General features: G+C 43.4%; 1 protein-coding gene across 2 annotated transcripts in view; it reads right to left on the bottom strand.

The window, feature by feature from the left end:
• Nucleotides 1-13,642, bottom strand: part of LOC133134992 (DENN domain-containing protein 5B-like) — a 35,423-nt gene extending 21,781 nt beyond the window's left edge. For both annotated transcript variants that reach the window (XM_061251701.1, XM_061251702.1), the window contains exon 1: nt 13,389-13,642. In XM_061251701.1, the coding sequence (XP_061107685.1) occupies nt 13,389-13,494 (106 nt within the window). In that variant the 5' untranslated portion in view covers nt 13,495-13,642. The remainder of the gene's footprint in view (nt 1-13,388) is intronic.
• Between the last annotated feature and the right edge of the window lie 344 nt (nt 13,643-13,986).

The following is a 13,986-nucleotide window of genomic DNA, read 5'->3' as shown; positions in this document are numbered from 1 at the left end:
ACTGATTGAATTGATTACTGGTGAATAACACTATGGCACCAGCAGGAAACCTAATCAATCACAGACAGCCTTGTGGGCCACAGAGCACCTATACAAAAGCTACACTTCCACAGTTTTAAACAAATCCAACTGACCAATTGTGGGAACTAGTTTGGCAGGGCTCTGACACCCACTAAATAAATCACTCGGCACCATCGGAAATAGGCTGACAGAACAATTTACGCTTTACTCGTTAATACATTAACAATGAATAACCATGGAATCCTATGAATATTATATCTGTGGTTTCTGTCCACATTCCATATTAATTAGATTTGTGCCATGATTACTTACAAACTGACATCAGTGCCCTATGACTGTAAGCACTGGGTTTTTTATTTTTAAGCACTGGGTTTCTATTGAGAACATGCTGAAGTGGGAACCATGGAGGCTGTTGTATGGGGGCTGTCAAAATGCTGAGATGATAGATTCTCACCAAGAGGGCAATTAAGATGACCCCGCCCCACTATCCCCATGAGAACAGTGTCTCCATGGCAATGTTCTTTCTATTATTATTATTATTATTATTAACATCATCAATAACCCCAACACTCCCACCTCTACCAACCCCCATTCATTTACCACCCATCAGACCCACTGGAGAAACAGCCGACAGGGAGCTGCTGATAGGGCGAGATTTGGCTACTACCGCAAACACAGGAAACACAGGATCCTGAAAAGCGCTGTTTCAGGCCGATCATATTCCACACCGCACATCGCTCACTGCCAGTTCAATTTCCACTGATGAGGAGGATTCACAACATGAGGGAACACTGACTCCCCCCCCCAAGAGATGCCAACTGACCCCTGAGTGACCCCAGCACTCGCCCACAAGGTTACAGTAAACTGCAGCAAACAGGGCGGGTTGTGGGATTGCTAATGCAGAGGAGCTCAGAGGAGCAGGCATTGCAAATGATTGCAGAGTGTCTGAGGATCACTCATGGCTGCAGCTACACATGAGGAGATACAACACAGACTAAAGGAAAAATTAACATTGGTTTATTATGAATGATATCTAAATGTAGTATTCCAATATACCTTATTCCTTATTTATAGTTAGTTCTGAACTTGCATTGTGTTTGGCTGAGAGAAGTGAAATTATCACATCACTATTAAGTTATTATTAAGTCACTCATAACTTAACAAAATGAAACCGCTATGTTTATGTTTGGTTGACTCAATTTATCAGAGATATCATGAACTCGTAACCTAGCTACACTAAAGACAGCACTCTGTCTTTAAAACGGCATAATAAAAACAAGTTGAACCGGAGTTACCGTATCATTCTTTCAGTTTAAAAATAAAAATAAATGTGTTGGTAAAACTGTTGTATAATTGCAATAATACACTCAAAGTCGTGACTTACCATGAGATTTTGTCACAGCTGTGCCGATCTACGGACACAGCACAGCAGTGGTAATATCTCATGATAAGTCACCCGTTCTTGTGTATTACTGCATAAATGTACAGCTAGGCTAGGTCACACGTATCTCTAACAGACCTGCAGTGGCCAGCTTATAGCTTCTGTAGGATTCACAACACGTTACTGTCAGCATGCAGCTTACAGACCGCAGTCATAATGCAGCTTACGTCATTAGCGGACCACGTGTGCATCAACATCGCTGATGTAATCCCACCCAAAGGGCTCGTGAACAGACCACTACTGTCTCCAGCCCAAACTGCCTGCCCAAGAGGGGGGGAGGGGTAAATGGGGGGGGGGGGGGGGGCAGTAGTCTCTGCTCTGGCACAGGGGACTGGAGGAAGAAGCACAGGGAAGAACTTGTTTCAGATAAACTGTGGCCCACAAGCCTTCGGAGGACAAACACAGGGAGAACAGAGGGCCGGGTTCAGGCCTCCATTTTGCGGATGAGTGCTCGTCCTCATCTCTCTCTTAATGGCGCCGCTGTTTACGGCCGAAAGGCGGGCGGGAGAAACGAGGAGCTTAATTGAAGGGCTCTTATCAGCGGGCGCACCGCGGTGCGCTGTGCAGAGAGGCCTTCCGAGCGGGAGAGGGCTTCGACACTCTGCAGCACAGCGGGGCATCGAAATGACAGAGTATAGACACACTAACTGGGCCGAGTCTGTAATTAAAGTGCTCCACACCCACAAGGTTTACAAATGGCTGTCACACGCACGCAATCAAATCAAAGCAACGTACATGTATTTGTGCAGCGTGTCACAAACTGTTATTCACAACATTCCTCACGGCGAAAATTCCTCTGAATTCCTCTCACGTGCTCAAATCATTGAGGATACAGACAACGGGCTTGTTGAGTACCCAAACAAAACAATCTGAACTGAGAGAGAGAGCGATAGAGAGAGAAAGAGAGGGAGAGAGGTAGAGAGAGATTGAGAGAAACAGAGTGAGAAAAGGAGACAGACAGAAAGAGTGAGAGTGTGTATACGTGTGTTAGAGAGAGAGAGGGAGAGAGAGGAAGAGAGTGATCGAGAGAAACAGAGAGAGTGTGTGTATGTGTGTGTTAGAGAGTGAGAGAAAGAGATACAGAGAGAGAGCGATAGAGAGAGGGAGAGAGAGAGCCCATTGTTCATATGGATGCTTTGGTACAGTTAGCACTAGCACAGATCAGGGATAATTCCCCACACAGTGATGCTTTTGTAGTTGTCTCAGGAGCGGCGGTGCTTAGGCTAAGCCTCCAGTCAACACGAGGCCTCTGCTCCATCAGAGGAGTCCTGTCAACTGAACCGAGATGTGGGGGGAGGGGGAGGGTGGGACCGCCTTTCAGCCAATCCAATACCGCCAGGCGACAGTGAAGCGTGACAACAACAATGGTGCGCCGTGTAGAGTGAGTATCTGCTGCATATGTGGTCTATAGAGCCACTCGCTGCTGTTTATATGGTCTATAGAGCCTCACGCTGCTGTTTATGTGGTCTATAGAGCCACTCTGCTGGAGAGATGCTCGGCAGGACTTGCAGTTTGATAACAGTGAGAAAAAAGACACCACCATACCTTCAAATCATCACCATTATCCAGGATTTTAAACTCAAATGCTGGAGGTGTAACTCTAATCCTGGAGGTGTAACTCTAATCCTGGTGGTGTCTGTAAGTGTTTGGTGTGTTTTTGCCCTTTAGGTTTAATTTGAAATATTGATTGGCTGAAGAGGCCAATGTATAAATTAGCAGCTCATGGAAAGGAAGCCGCAAAACTCTGCAGACACTGTGGTCCTTCAGGGCTGTAGTTTGATATCCCTGTTTTAAATGAGTTTCAAAGGTATACTATACAGTTTTCTTTTTAGCTTTGCTGTGGACCTCAGTTTACAATCACAGTCTCCTCCTCCTCCATCCTCACTCAGTCACCTCTATTTTCATATTTCAAATCTGTTTTTACCATTTTTATCTTTATATATCCATTTTTTTTATATCGGTTGCCAGCAAGGAAAAGCAATTTCAAGGTTGACTCTGGTTTTTTAAGGAGCTCCGTTAGCTTGTAGATTCGCTTCGCTGTACTTTTGCCTCTTCACCTCCGCCATTGCAGGGGCGCACACCCCTCCGCACACAGAAAAGAGCACCACACTCAGAAATGTCACACTGGACACATTTTGGAATGACAAATACAGGCAAAGGAGCAAACATTTGGCAAAGGTGCACAAAAACAGAGACTGCATCGTAGATATGCTTTATTATGTTATTTTATGACTGGTTTTATGTTTGGGATCAAATTGAACCAAACAGTTTAAATACAAAATAAAAACAAAATATTAAAAAAAATTATGACTGAAAAATCTGTGTTCTCACATTTCATTTTAGGTACAGTAAGTGAAATTTTGTCACCGGTATGGGAAAGTGCCACCACAATCATTCAACAGAAATCTGAGAAAATATAAAAAAGGTAGTATATTTTCTTACAATTTATATAGTTGCAAAGGGTCAAAAGAACCCCACTCAACACGTATATATGTATATATGTATAGGCCCAGTTGGTACAAGACTTAGCATAGCATTATGTTTATTGCATATTTACTATTTAATCCCACCAAATTAGACAATTATAAAAATCATACAGAATAATTATGAAAAAGGTTAACTGGTTTTTAAGAGATGTCAAACACTGAATTGGGTCAAATTGACCCCAAACATAATAGGAGAGAAAACATGGTTATTTTATAATATTTTCATTATAAAATATCCTGCATAATATATAAAAGCTTTTGTTTCCGTTATGAATTTGAAGGCAAAGCTGAAGGAGGAGAGGAATAGGGGAGAGGCAGCTGCACGCCGATGAACGAACAATATGTGCGCACAATTTGCCCTCACTTTCTCATTTCAGTGTACTTTGTTTTTTTAAAGCGCCAGCTTCAGCGTCAGGCTTCCCCCTCTCATCTCTGACAGAGTCTACGTATCTCTGTTAATGACGCACGGCTCCCGCAAGTTTCCACGGTTACAGGTCCTCCAGCAGCACTCCTGACACACCGTGCTTCGATCGGACAGAGCGATCGTCCTCTGAAACAGTGCATTACTCACTGCGAAAAGAAAGCATTCAATCTCTGACACGTCAGCCTTTGTTTCACTGCCTTTGTCGCAGGACTTATGCAGAACGATTTCGACTCAATTCCCCCTCCACCGAGGCCGTTTCAGTCGGCTACGCGCAATTGCGTCAGGAATAACAATGAGTCCTGTCGTTTCGGGAAAATATAAACATTTAACACGCTTATCTGCTGTCAAACATCTGCTGTCAAACACCAGCTGTTCTCTTCAGAAAACATTCATGTCGATGCACAATGAATTCTATTAATGGGAAAAACAGTGTTATTAGACAGAACTGAGAATTTCCCATGATTCAGCTGGAAGTGGAAGCTGACAGGCTTCACACATTTCAAATGGTTTCAAATGTAGCCTATAACAATAGAATGATAGCATGAAAGCAAACACAGATAATTACCCTTCTGCCGCTATCCACCACAATTTTAGTACCTTTCATCTCATGAACTCAAACCACTTTACATTGCGGGGAGGGGTGTGTAGTGCCAAGCTGGGTGACACACTGCAGCCATTTTGCACCAGAACACTCAGCACACATCAGCTGAAGTGTGAGGTAGAGAGCTACAGATGGGGGACATGATTCTGTCCAATCACTTCCCTCACTATGTCCCCTGTCCTCTCGGATGAATTCAGGCTGACAGTAGGCACCCGCAGGAAGAAGAGAAGGAAAGTGACGTGTGCTAACGAGAGAAGCAGAACTGCTATTTTTAAAAAGGCCTTGTGTCTGCACCCTACAGGCAACTGTCACCCCAATATCTCACAGTACTGCTGATCCACAGACAAACTGAGAAACCGACCATCTAATACGAACTGTGCTGTCAGACTATAGTACAAACAGCACACACTACTCACTACAGCATGGACATAACACTACAGACCACTTACTGGACTGTGTACACACTACATTACAGGCACAACACACCACAGGACAGACACAACACACTGCAGACCACTTACTGGACTGTGTACATACTACATTACAGATACAACACACCACAGGACAGACAGACAGACACAACACACTACAGACCACTTACTGAACTGTGTATACACTACAGTACAAACACCATGGTAAATGGTAAATGGTTGGCATTTATATAGTGCCTTATCCAAAGCGCTGTACAATTGATGTTTCTCATTCGCCCCTTCACACCACACACTACAGTACAACCAAAGGCAAACAGTACAAACATCACACTACATCACAGACACAACACACTACAGGACAGACACAACAGGATACAGACCTCCTACTGAACTATGTCAACACTCTACAGTCAGTCGCGTTTATCAGCCCAATTCGACCCCTGCTGACCTTGGGTTCTGCCCACGAATCTGGCCACTGCTGCCCCATCTGTTTGCTTCATTGTGCGATTTCATTGGCCACCATAAACCCCCATTACAGTTTATGAACCCAGAGTTCCGCTGGGACTCTGTGGCACTGATGAATTGTTGGTAATCAAAGATCAATCGCAGCTCTGAAATCTGTTTATATAAGACCTTAATCCTTAATGTGCATGGATGACAGCTGCTAAGCTTTTACATTAACTGCGGTGCAATAGAAGGCTGTGAATAATCAGGGCAATCGTTTCCAAAACAACCCGCCAAACAGGACCGTTTGCAGCAGGACTTGGTGGTTTAAGAATCCACAATTCTCCTGGATTTTCCCAGACTTCTATAGCCCTGTAGTTAAAAGAAAGGCTTAGCAGCTGTCATCTGTGCACAATAAGGATCAAGGTTATATCCAACGGATTTCAGATCTTTGATTGCAAACACATTTCTGAGGGACAGCAGCCAAGAGAGGTGTGTGCTGAATACAGCAACAGCGTCTGTGAAACTGATCTCTGCAACATCCAATTACCTGGCAAGTGGAGTTCTGACTGAGAGGAAGGAACCATGTTCAGCTCTACCGACTTGCCACAACAGATGCTTTATCTTATTTTGGTGTTGTTTGACTATTAAATCCTCCTCCTTCCATCATGATTAATTCGAAATGCGGCTGTTTATCTATGTTCAGCCCACAGTAATGCTTTTTTTTCAGATGATGGTGAGGCTATATGAGAATGTCCTACACTCATAGTGACCCTTCTTCGACAGCTGAAGGAGCCATTAGCCAGTAGATATTAGCAGCACACATTCTATAGACCTAACTGAGGGATATCAGCTTGTTCTATACCTGAGAGACACCTGCAGAACACATTCTATAGACCTAACTGAGGGATATCAGCTTGTTCTATACCTGAGAGACACCTGCAGAACACGTTCTATAGACCTAACTGAGGGATATCAGCTTGTTCTATACCTGAGAGACACCCGCAGAACACGTTCTATACCTGAGAGACATCAGAACAGGATGTATACCTGAGAGACGTCAGCAGAACATGTTCTATACCTGAGAGACATCAGCAGAAGACATTCTATACCTGAGAGACATCGGCAGAACACACTGTATACCCGAGAGACATCAGCAGAACACATTCTATTCCTGAGTGACATCAGCAAAACCTGTTCTTTTCCTGAGTGACATCAGCAAAACCTGTTCTATACCTGAGTGTCATCAGCAGAACATGTTCTATACCTGAGTGACATCAGCAGAATGCATTTTATTATTGAGACATCAGCAGAACACATTGTATATCCGAGTGGCTTTCTTGTTGCAATAACAGGGGCAGGCTTGAGAGCCAATGAAATCCTGTCTCCTTCACAGAGCAGCCAGTCACTGAGGACAAAGTAATTGCCTGATTCTGTGCGACTCTCCAGACGACCACCATAAACATCTTTGTGCTGTGTGCTACAATGTAGGGAAAAGAGACAGAGAGGAGGGGGAGAAAGAGAGAGAGAGGAGGGGGAGGCGGGTAGAGACAGAGGGGGAGAGAGAGAGGGTAACAAGGAGAGAGGAGAGGGCACCACACTGGCACTGCTGGGATACAGAGCTCGACTGAAATGGGATATAAATATCCTCTCTCCCTGAACTGGAGCACCTCTGACGTAGCAACCTCCTCTCACACTATGTCCCTGAAAGCCCTTCGAGGACAGTCAATAAAACCCTCCCGTGCGCCGAGATGATGTTACGTACACTAGTGTGTCCTAAAACCTTGACTGTATTCCATAAAAATGTACACAAGCACAAAAACACACACACACACACATGCACTTTTATCCTGAAGAGATAAAAAGCGAACTTCCGTAAGGGACAAATATATTTACGCAAAGATTACAGTAAAACAGTCCAATGAAATGTATCACAGCATTTATAGCATATACTAATTTCCAACGCTTGGCACTAAATGGGCTCTTCAAACACGTACATATACAACACAAAATGCATAAAACCCATCCATAAACCGCTGATAATTATTCTCCGATGTAAACTGTTCTATGGTCTTTACTCTAGATCAGAGTGATGTTATGGGGCCAATGATGCATTTCGGCATCCAAAGAGGCGATTAAACCTGAACAATAACAGTCTCTTTCACTGCTGCCGGTCGCCATTAAAAGGCAATTGTCTGTCCCTCCTGCTTTGTGAGTTGGGCCGAAGAGCTGAAGAGCTCCAATTATCATCCAAATCCCAGCGGAAAAGGGCTGCCAGATGACTGATTTTGTTTAATAATAGTTTCTTATTTAGTTCAGGCTTTTATCCAAAGTGACTTGCAGGTGATTAGACTAAGCAGGAGACAACACCAACACCCCTGTGGCTTCGGGTAGAATCCAAAATGTGGCCGGAAGATCCATAGGGGGATATTCAATTGCCAAATACATCGGCCAGAGAATAGGAGGGTTTATTTGGTCATTATTTGGTCTTCCTATGACTCAATTCTATGCAAGCTTAGCAGTAGTCTGTGGCGTGAAAGGAAGCAACTGATAACATTACGCAGCCAATTGGCCAATCCAAATTATTTGAACGGGAATTCATTTATCCAAATGAGGATTTGTTTTTATCAAAAGCCATCTATTTATTGCCATAGTTACTCCAAACGTACCTTGTTTTGCAGAGAAATAACTAATCATGTTGTGGTGATAACACTTCAAAATAAAAATTTGATCAAATAAAAACCACTCTAGTTTCACAAAGCAATTTCATTAAGGGAAATTGAGACATAATGGAATCATTTGACTGAAATAGACAAAAACATTATTCATAATGTAACATCTTCATAGCAGTAATTCCCTTCGGAAGAGAAAGAACATGGTTGGAAGAACACATTTAATTTCACAATTAAATATGGAGACAATTCAGAGAGCAGAGCACAGAATCAAACCCAAACCTCAACCTGCATTTATTAGATCCAGAATAGGCCAGTGACTTAATTTGCAGTGCTGCCATTGGCCGCTGTCTGTGCTGCCTACTTTACTGTATACCTGGACAGAACATTCCGGCCATTTTGGCTCACCATTTACCGACAGAATACAGAGGTTTCGTACAAACCCCTCCTGGGTAAAATACATACATAATTGTTTTGGATTCAAATACTTTTCTTTGCTTGATTGATCTTGCCTGGTATGACTGCGCCAACCAAGAGGACCAGAAGCTGGGGAGAGAGTATTTTCTAGGTTCCAATACACCATAAAAGCTCAGTAAAGCAAAGAAAAGTATTTGAAACCAAAACAATTAGGCTACGTATTTGACCCAAGCCCGATACAAAGTATCTGCTCTAAATGATCACATTAGTCTAATCATCTATAATGAGATTTTAGCTACATGAAGTGATAAGCTCATGAATGACAGCTGAACTGTATCCCTATATGAAACACCAGTGTTGCCGTACAGGGTTTATTAGCTAACTGAGCCAGCCACTTAGGAACAGGGTTTGAGTATGACTCACTGAAACACCCTGGAACTGAAAATGTCTGCACGAGGGCTGTGCTTAAAATATCGAAACAGCAATATATCAGAATTAACTTCTAAACGATCCACGTATTGATACAGTGACGTCCGTATTGATACAGTGGCAGCTGTATATAGGCATATTTTATTTTTTCTGTTTTGTCTGAGCCTGTTCATAGCTATGCTGTTAAAAATATATTTTAGAAAGTCAGTGTGGCTTAACAGTTTATTTTATGTTAAAAAGTCAAAGATCTATGTCATTATTTTCTGATTTATTAATTTTGTCATTTTTGGCTACTGCTTCTTAATTACATAGCTTGATATAGTATATTTGAAAATAAACAACTGAATTTGTTTATTACCCAAACAGCTTGGATGAGACCTGTGTTTTATTTTCCTATCAGAAAATTCACTTTCCCCTGTGTGTCGCATCATATCGGGATATGTATTGTATCAGGACATGTATCTGATCGCGACTCCCGTACTGAGATACGTATCGTATCGTGAGTTACATGCCAATACCCAGCCCTAGTCTGCACCTCTGCTACATGACCTGCCAACATGAGGTCCAAACAATTCAGGCAAAACAGACAAATCCAAGGTCACAGCAAGAGAGAAGGAAGCCATATTTGCATGCCAAGTCACGAAGACTCTGCCACACACAACGCTAAGGAACAGGTTCCTTCAACCCGCCAGCCAGGCCCGTCCTCTGCTCCCCTTCCAAGTTCTGTGTCTATGGCTGCAGCTAAGGCTTAGCAGCCTTACATAAGAGATGAGATTTTATTACGAAAACAAGGATGTGAGTGATTCACACAATAAAGCCTGATAAAGCTGATGCACAACACAGATGTCCCTGCAACCCTATATTTCAAAACAGGTGGAATAATAGACCTGCCTCTTTTAAGGCTCTGTGAGGGAAGAGCCTTTATCCTGTCTGGGGAAGCCACCCTGGAGTGGTTTTATCAACAAACCCAGCAGGCTATTTAATACTCTCACTGGCAGAACAGTCAGGCCGCACACTCTTATAACTGGGAGTGTGCAGCTGTGAACAGCACAGACACACACCAGTACAGACTAATTTGGACACAGACAGACAACTGCACAGAAACACACACCAGTACAGACTCACTTTGGCACAGACAGACAACTGCACAGAGACACACCACAGATATTCTGAACCAATAAAAAATATCCAACTTCCTGTCAGTTGAATCCCTCCCTCTTCCGGTGACATTAGAGCCAGCTATTATGGCTGAGTCTGGAGAATGTGTGTGCGTGTGTGGGTGAACAGGCCAACACTGAGTGGAGTACATCTCTGCCAACCTGCCCATCTGTTCACAACAAACCCAATGTGTGTGACCACAGCGCAAAATAGCCAGTGCGTGTGTGACATGCATTCTTATAACAGACAGCGTGAGACTGCACGCTTATAACAACCTTTAACGGCATATAACAGCCAGTGAGGGTGTGGGACTGTATGCTTATAACAGATAGGGTGTGACCACATGCTTATAACAGCCATTAACAGCTTATAACAGCCAGTGCGCGCATGAGACTGCATGCTTATAACAGATAGTGTGTGACCACAAACATATAGCAGCTTATAACAGCTTATAACTGACTGCTCTGCAGCCAGTAGCAAAGATGACCATCCGTGTGGACTTCTCGTGTGGACTGGGTTTAAGGTTTAATCTGGAGCTGCTGCAGTGTAAGAGGATCCCCTGCTGTTCAGCCGAAGCCAACTTTCACTGCAGCTGAAACTCAAACCCGATTCCTCCGCAGTGCAGAGAGACAAAGGGACGAGCCAAGCTGTTTCCCCCTCTTTGCTGCGTCTAAACACCGAGGCCAAACAGAAGGGGCAGCCTACAGCCTAGTGGCCAAGGTCCTGGAGGGTTGGTGCTTCAAGCCCCAGCATAGGCACAATGAGATGAGTTCAGCTGTTGAGCAACACCACATTGCTCCAGGGGGGGACTGGCTTAGTCTAATCAACTGAAAGTCGCTTTCAGCTAAATAACTGTAATGAGGAGGGGGACATACAACCCTGAACAAGCCCAAAAGCGCCCCACTCGACAGTCATCTCCTCCTTTCCTTCTGGTCATCCATCTCCTGCTCAAGGACACCCAGGTGACATTTCTACCCAGGTGGAGGATAATGGGAAAGACCCAAACACTTTGCTGTAGCTACGTGTGATGAGACTGGATGTGCAGAAGCTAAGACTGCCTACAGAGCCTGCAACAGCCTGCAACAGCCTGCCTACCTCAAAGGACTGCACAGACCTATGCAGCTCTGCTCACAGCAGCAGTGTTTAATCTACTGAGTAAATAAAGCATGTGTCAGAATGCAGAAGTGATAATGTTTTGTGTTTAGCCTTCAATTAAGCCACTGTCACTCTATAGCCACCCGGGAATGATCCCTGGTTAGAGTGCTGTTGATGACAATGAGAAATCTAAACAGCAAAAACTCAAATATGCATTTGAAATGAAAAACACTTGTGGAAGTACAGATTCAATATCCTCCTGCAGAACTGAGCTTTTCCACAAAAATGCTACTATTCAAAAGGTAAAATCAGATGAAAGTCGACTTTTGTTTGGAATATTACGAAGAAAATAGTCTTTCAATATCCTAATCTTAAAATAATTTACTCAAGTATTTTGCATTGTTTGACTTTAAAAGGTAAGAGATTAACGGTATGTTGACTTCAGCATAGCCTATGTGTTTCTCTACTGCTGAATTCTCTACTGCTCTAACTACAGAATTTCAAACTACAGTCCACGAGTATTTAATCAGATTGGAACTACAGTTCAGGGGTATCTAATCATAGAGAAACTACAGTTCACGAGTATCCAATCAGAGTGGAACTACAGTTCACGGGTATCCAATCAGCTCTAAGTCCGACCCCCAGAAACAGGACGTATGTTGATGGGAATGTTTTCTTCTTGCTTCGCTTGCTTACTGAACAGACATAACAAATTCCGCAGTCAAAGATCCGTATACGTACTTTCCCTCCTCCAAAACAAAAACAGTCACTTCCTACTGTGTGTGAATGAAACGGAGACAACCATAAAGCCACTAGTTTGCGTTTGGAACTAAAACTTTACTCGATCAATCATATAAAACACCTTTCCTTAATTAAGAGCAATGATAGTCCGTTTATTAAAGCACTTCCTTGTGTTTTAGAAGGCGATGTTTCTTTTGTCCTTTCCTATTGTTGTCATCATCAAACCCAGAGAAGTCCAAGTGACATAGGCTATCATTATGATTTAAGATAAGACACGAAGCGTGCGGTGAGACAACCCGCCCGTAACGGACCTCGTTGGGTTCACCACATATGTAATGGCACGGGACCAAAGTGGTAGCCTAAAAATAGCACACTGTGGCCGAGAATATTCAGTCGCTTAATTCCGGCCTCTCAAAGTGTGCCCTACCTGTTAAAGAACACTGGAGGACAGGACACGCGACCAAGAACCCACATGAGTCGCTCGCTTGTCAGAACACGTGTCTGAATTCCCTAATAGGCTGTTGATCCTCAAAATCCACAGACGTCGCTTCGCGAATTCTGATTGTGTAGTGCAGGCTATTGCAGACAGGGTGCTTATGGCTGCAACTAAAATAACACAGAGCATTGAAATCAGACAGAAAACGAAATTATTTAACCCCGAAATTGCAAAGGCTACAGACCCACAGTGCGCACAGAGCGTCCGGTTGGTAAAGAACCCAAACTGGCAGGCTATTACGGTGGACTGGCATCAGAGAACTCACTTGTCCTCAATCCCCGAAAACAATAACATCGCCAAAACAGTTTTTTGTCGGAAGTAAACTGATTTCTTATGCCTCTCTCATGAATTATAGATTCATTAATAAGTATCATCATAATAAAACATTAACCTAAATCTAGATTTTTCTACCAAATTGCAGTGTTTTCGTTTAGTATGCTACAAAACCCTGTTTGGGAAATGAGACATATTTTACATCCTCCGTTATTTTTCTTCAGTCTTACATCACTGCAACAGTTTTGTAAAAACTTACGGGCTGATTCGTCCGGTTCCAGGCCAGTTTCTGTGTCCATTCCGCATATCACGAAGTAGTGAGCGAAACGGCACGGGGCCGGTCCGGTACCAGCTGTCGTGCTCATTCTGGACCAAGGTCTCCGCGTCCTGCAATTCTAGTCCACCGAGCGGAAAATCTCCATTTCCAAAAGTCTGATAAACAGAAGAAAAAGAAAAACAGAAATCCCAGCGTCCACGTCAAACAACAGCAAAAGAACTGTCGGAGGGTAAGAGGGAATCTCCCGAGCAGCGTCTTCTGCAAACTGATGGATCTGGAGCTCCAGCGCTCTGTGTTTCTGCTCGGAGTGCGCGCACCCTCCCAGGGGCGGGCACTCCGATCCTCGCGTAGGAGGGCGGTGCATTCAAAATTACCAATGCCGTTTTTACATCAACCTTTTTCTATGTTTACCAAGTACTAAATAAGAAATGTTGCTAGACGTTCAGAACCTACTGTGGAAAATACACTATTTATTTCAGTGGCATTTTACTGGTAAAATATGGTCGTATACGTTTCATTTTAATTGAAAATAATATGGCCGTGATTTGGCTCAATTATCAACCAGGTAGGCTATAGGCTA

The sequence above is a fragment of the Conger conger genome, chromosome 8 (genome assembly GCF_963514075.1).
Source record: "Conger conger chromosome 8, fConCon1.1, whole genome shotgun sequence".
Taxonomy (NCBI): domain Eukaryota; kingdom Metazoa; phylum Chordata; class Actinopteri; order Anguilliformes; family Congridae; genus Conger; species Conger conger.
The sequence above is the reverse complement of the archived record's forward strand: the minus strand, read 5'-3'. Positions and strand labels throughout refer to the sequence as shown.